The 6,497-nt window shown below is 43.7% G+C and overlaps 1 protein-coding gene across 1 annotated transcript; it reads right to left on the bottom strand.

Moving 5' to 3' along the window:
- Positions 1 to 552: 552 nt before the first annotated feature.
- prok2 (prokineticin 2) lies at positions 553 to 5,985 on the bottom strand (the record flags this gene model as incomplete). Its single annotated transcript, XM_079747612.1, has 3 exons — positions 553 to 678; positions 2,821 to 2,946; positions 5,869 to 5,985. 3 exons carry the CDS (start codon positions 5,983 to 5,985, stop codon positions 553 to 555), a joined length of 369 nt encoding a protein of 122 aa, XP_079603738.1.
- Between the last annotated feature and the right edge of the window lie 512 nt (positions 5,986 to 6,497).

Raw genomic sequence — 6,497 nt, 5'->3', positions numbered from 1 at the left:
TATGCCCTGATGAATATGTATGAGCACTGTGCTGTGAAGCCGAGTATGAAACACGGCCGCATGCTGCAGGAGCAGCAGCGTCTCACGCTGGGGACGGCTGCCTGCACGGGGTGTCTCGCTGTGTTCAAAAGGGACAGCAGGGTTATTAGCAGAACATGTGTTTTGTGTTGATGTTTGTTTATGGGTCTGCACCACGCTCACAGAGCTGACGCCCAGAGGGCCGACACCGGATGAGAGAATCATTCGATTCTCTTTTGCCAATACGATGAGAATCAAACTAAGACGTGGGCATTGGAAATTGGAATACAAAGAGATCTTGTCTTGCACCTGTGTTTATTTAATGTGGAATAACAGGAAAGATGATATATACAACATACAATAAACAGACAAGTGCAAAAGATCTGTAAGAATCCTTCTTGTCAAGTCACCGGCCATCTGGTTCAAAAAATCTATTCCTCAAAGGTCAAAATAAATATGACATAATAACACCCGGTTGGACATCCAGTATTGGACCTTGAACACGCCTGTCTTTCAGAAGCAAGGTGGTTTCTATCAGAGGTAGTAGTCCGGGAACTTGAAGGCGGGGAGACAGCGTGACCTTCCGTCCTCGGTGGTGATGCAGGCCAGGTTGGGCAGACAGGGACACGTGTGATGCAATCGCATCCCCTTGAATGGTATCTGTATGGATGTGTTTGTGCATGTGTGTGGGTGTGTGTGCGTTTTTGTGTGTGTGTGTGTGGGGGGGGGGTGGGTGTGTGTGTGTGTGTGTGTGTGTGTGTGTGTTCGTGTGCGTGTGTGTGGTTGTGTGTGTATGAGAGAAAGAGGGAAAGAAACAGAGGGAGAACGATAAGAACAGCAGAGCCAAATATAGAAATATTCATTAAAAAGCAGTTAAACGTGCTACTTATTTTTATTCCAAAGTGTTTTTAAATGATGTATTATAATAGAAGAATCCATCTATCTCTTTCAACAGCATGGTTATTTTGTCATTAGGTTTGTTTCTCTCCATTTCTCCAACGCTCTCTGGGGCAAGGCTTACCATTAGATTTCACCCACCGTGGTACTCCACAGACAGGATCGATTTAGAGAGAAAAGAGTGAGTAGATTTACTCTTGCATGGAGGGGGTCTTAGCACTTTCAGAACACAACACAACAGACTCAACATTTCTCCCAGGTTTTAACAAATAGCTGGCTGCAGTGTAAAGACATTTCTTTTTCCCCTCCACATGCGTTGGGAGTGAAGCTGTCTTGGGGGCTTCAGTTGTAATCTCTCAGACGCCACACACTGAAGCGGGGGATTGAAGACAAGCTGTTCCAAGTGAAAACCAAGAGCATAGTGTGGCAGCCAGGGGGTTCTACTCCATGTTGAAAGGTACTGGGTTTAATCCCCAATGTATACAGCCAAGATAGCCTCACCATTACCTGCTTTTTAATGAAATGTATATACTGTACGTCGCTTCGGATGAAGGCGTCTGGTAATGGACTAAACAGTAGAGAAATATCATATGTTGTGTTTTTTCCCTTGAATGTGCATGTTCTACAATCGCACACTAGAACATGCTGGTCTTTCTGTCACATCACATAACCGGAAAAATAGCTTTGATTTAATTCCACACACAGATATCTTTAGAGTGGCAATTCTGAAGAATTTTACGTAAATAAATGTCTGTTAATTTACTATCCATCGCCAAATGAGATTACACAATTGTGATTGAGCCTATGGTCCACTGATGAAAGCCCTTGCAACGGCAGTAATATGAATGTTGAACTGGGTGTCGTGGCAACACTGTTCGGATCTCTGGGGAAAAGGACCACTTGTCACCAAAGAACCGAAATCACAGAGGTCGCCACTTTCAAATACGATGACAGCTCTAGTCTTAGATAAAGCAGTTGAAAATCTTTGTATAACTATGTTTTTGTTGTACCAGAGTATTTTAGTGCAGGTATGTACAAGAAGCATACGTCATCAAATGATAATGCGCCAAAGCCCATTCACTCAAACTCTCACACTCCCCCACCATTTTATCTCCCCTTACAAGGCACTGGTTTAAAATGTGTGGAGGAATCATAGACACAGACTTCTTCTGTCTGTTTAATCCTCCTTAAAAATGAATCCCCCCACCACTGCCTCCACCAAACAACAAAATCACCCATTCAATATCCTCACCCCACTCACCTGCGGCATAATACACAATAAAGGCAACATTCTACTCACTGTAAATCAACATACAGTGCGATGTGTAGTGGATTTAGAAAATATCTCTAAATATTTTTCTCAAATGACTAAATATTTCAGAATTGTAAATAATTATATATATATATATATATATATATATATATATATATATATATATGAGAAATACAATGAGCAAGTTTTTGAAGTTTGAATGGTATGTTTCATTATCATGGCGTGCTCACTCATGTCAGAGGGACTTCTCACTGGCTACAGAAAGAGAGTTCCTTATAAACAAACATGAACTCAACGCTCTTATATTTCTGACCTCCGGCATCCCAAAGTGATCCCTTAGGTCATCAACCCAAAACCTGCTGGACATTCCACGGTTAGGGTTAGGGTTAGAGGCTCAAGGGCAAATTGCCCTTGGTGATTGTGATCTGTTCAACGGCAGCCCAGACAGGAAGAGGCTCCCCCTCCCCATCAGAGATGCCCCCACTGTTGACACGTAACTTGCCTTGAATTGAATACGTATTTTATTAGTTTTTCAGATTTTTGTTATCTTTGTCTTTTTTTGCCCAATGTTTTTGCATGCTTTACAAATGAAACTGACGTTAAACTTTAATCTTGAAGTGGGCGGTGCTGACCTTATGACTCATGGGGTGGCAGTTGTCTTGCTCTTGGCCCATGGGCGTGCACATCCTCAGGCTCCGTATCCACATACTGACCGCGCAGCACATAGCCCCTCCACACTGGGAGTCCATCTCACAGGCCTTGTCACACAGACACACACACACACACGCACACACACACACACGCACGCACACACACACACACACACACACACACACACACACACACACACACACACACACACACACACGCACGCACACACACACACACACACACACAGATGAATACACAAAGTAACACACATTAACACAGATAAACACACACAAACACACACACACACACATACACACACACACACACACACAGATGAATACACAAAGTAACACACATAAATGCAGATAAACACACACACACACACACGCACATACACACACAAAGACACACAAACAAAGAGGAGCACGCACACACGCACACAAAAACAGGTATAAAGACACACACACAAACACACACACGAGACATGTACGGACAGAGAGAAATGTGTTTTTAAATTTTGACATCTGAGGCAATACGGTTGGCCTTCCTCTGCTTGGAGTTAGGCTGTGGATGACTGGGATCTGAGCAGTTCAGCTGGGAGTAACACACCCTAACTGACTACACAGATCTGAAAGGATAGTGAAGAGCGTGGATGTCCGGCGCTTGTTTTTATTTTCAACCACTCATGAGAACCAATTCAAGATTATTGATGTAGCACATTCAGCGCTATTACCAAGTTCAATGCTAGAAAACAAGTTTGTTTACATGATATATTTTATTCAGCTAGTACCCCAAACTCCAGTAAAGCACATTTGCATGAAAGTACAACAAAGGCCCATTTAGCTTTTGAGATCTAAAGGACCTGACCCGACCTCACTGTAAGAGAGAGAGAGCATCAGTAGGTATAGCCTGCTCTCTCATTGGACCACCTCAGTAGATATAGCCTGCTCTTTCATTGGCCCACCTCAGTAGATGTAGCCTGCTCTCTCATTGGCCCACCTCAGTCGATATAGCCTGCTCTCTCATTGGCCCACCTCTTACAGCTGCTCTACATGGGGGGGAGAAGGGCTCCAACCCCGACCAAGCGCTGGAGTTTGAGCCCTTGGTTGAACCAACGTCAAAAATAAAAAGAACTGTGCCTATCCGATCTAGGAGTTTGTCGACCCCACGCATTGAGTTTTGGCACATCTTTCACCTAGTTATAGTCAACACCGAACCTAATAGACCCCTAAGAATTACAAACAATTACGAAGGGACTAGACCAGGCACTGTGGCACTCTTCTATCACCCCTAGGACCCTTAATGGCATTTCATTCTTCCTGAACAATTTTACGCTGTTGTTCAGGTTATCTATTCGGTCACAACCTAAAAATCTCTCCCGGGAATGTTTTCATACGGTGGTTAATAAGGGATGTGAGTCCCAGAGGGTGGAGACCACATCAGTACTTCTGCTGCGACCAGGCAACCTCGGCTCTCTGACATTAGAGAGGCGTCTATCACAGGGGACCGGGGCGATCGCTTTGAGAATATAACCTCCAGTCGCCCAGTCTGCTGTCCCCCCGTTCAAATCCCTACCTCATAGTCGGGATCCTTAACCTGTCTTATGACCACCAGGGTTTCTTGGCCATTTTGAGCCGGAGGTTGGAAGGAACACAAGTACTTTATCTCCATTATCTCCATTATACTGCCGCTACTGACGCTCCCGGGCCAGAAGCCAATCTTCGCATGAAACCTACACTAACCCTTTTAAATAATGTAGTTAAGTAATATGAACACCATCAGTAAACATGAACACTATTAGTTAATGATTACTAGACACATTGGTTAACTGTTAATTAACTGTTAGTTAATGCCTATAATTGCATGAACTAATGAACGGTTCATTAATGTAGCCTTATTGTAAAGTTTTACTAGCACATCTGTTCTTCCGATTGAGCCACCCAGCTTCCAGCTTGGATTCAGATGCCTTGCAACGCTCCTTCCAAACCATAAATAAGTAGGCTTTTTTTCTGGTGTCACTTTAAAATATAAATGATTACACACACACACACACACACACACACACACACACACAGGCACACACACACACACACACACAGTTGATACAGTAAAGAGCAAAGGAAAGAAGACTTTGCCAGAATATAGTGTAAAGTCATTTCTTGCCAGCTAAAAGCCTTTCCTCTCATTTAAAGCATGAGGTTGTCTGTACCATCACTGTCTAGGATCGCCTCCTGCGGGGAGAGAGGCAGGCGGGTGGACACCCTGGATGTAATGTGACAATCTGTGTCTTTCTCTTCCTGTGTTGTGAGTGCACGGCTGCCCCTGCACCCACTCATATCAGCGGTTAAGTGTCAGTGGGCTGTGACAGGGTCGCTTTCTATAGGTCAAAACACTGGCCGTGACTGGCAAGTCAAATAGACAGAAATAGGTCTATATGTGTGCATCTGTGTGATGTGATGTCAGTCTGACCGTTGGTCCATCCATCTGTTCATCCGTCCATCTCTCAGTCTATTTATCCATCTGTCCAGCTATGTGAAAATAACCTCAAATCATCAAATCAATCTTTGCTCAAACAGTATAGCTTGTGATCGTTATATTGAAATCATGTTCACATTAAAAGCTTGGTACCATATCTGAAACACATGTTTTATAAAAGAATTATATGATAATGCCAAAATGTGAAACAGATTAGGTATTATGAAATAGTAAAAAAAAATAGCAGATTCAAGGTAGGTAGAAATATAATCATAAATCAGTTTTTTTTTATATGTAATTATTACAGAATATTGAAGCATGCAAAAAGGCTTGTTTGAATGTATTTTTGTCTAACTCATTTCTAATATCAACAGTAAGGTGTTGATCTCAAAATGAAAGGTGTGTGCATGTGTGTGAAATTAATAAAAATACCTAATGTCCACACAATTAAAAAAAAAGTAAACGTGTGAGTGTGTGTGTGTGTGTGTGTTTGAAACTAACTCATATCTAATATCAACACCCTTACACCGCAAGACGAATTCTAAGTCACTCACCCCTGTGATGACAGCTGAAGAGCCGGGGGAAACCAGCAGCAGGAGGAAGAGCACCAGGAGGACAGACCTGGTCCCAGGGGCCGGTCTCTCCCGGGGCACCATGGCACACAACGCCATCAGGCTTGTTGACGACCGGCACCCAGGACCCATCCGCTGGAACATGTGTGTGGGAAACGCTCTCACAGGAAGGAGAAGGCAAGAGTAGAGGAGGAAGAGACCGATAGATAGAGAGTCCGGGAGAGGCTTACAGAGAGAGAGGGATAGGAAGAGAGAAAAAGAGAGAAAGAGAGAGAGAGACTGAGGTGGCCTCCAAACTTGTGTTGAAGGGGGGCTGGCAGAGGTTTATAAAAGCCCCAGCCTCTGTCACTCAAATGCGTCAATGAATCCCTCACACGCACACACACACTCACACAAACACAAACACAGAAGAAACACACACAAGACACACAGACACACACACGCAAAAACGCCCCCACACCTGTTACGACACACCAAAAGAAAAAAAAACACAGGAACCAAGGTGAGCTCCTACGTGGACTTTGCTTTGGAAATCCCAGCAGAAATATTTCCTTTGCGGTCAACTGTAGTCTTTCAGGTTCTGGGTTGATTCACATTCAGGAGGGTGCGAA

The sequence above is a fragment of the Pollachius pollachius genome (genome assembly GCF_949987615.1).
Source record: "Pollachius pollachius genome assembly, chromosome: 12".
NCBI classification, from domain to species: Eukaryota; Metazoa; Chordata; class Actinopteri; order Gadiformes; family Gadidae; genus Pollachius; species Pollachius pollachius.
Note: the sequence above shows the minus strand (reverse complement) of the source record. Positions and strands in the feature narration are given on the sequence as shown.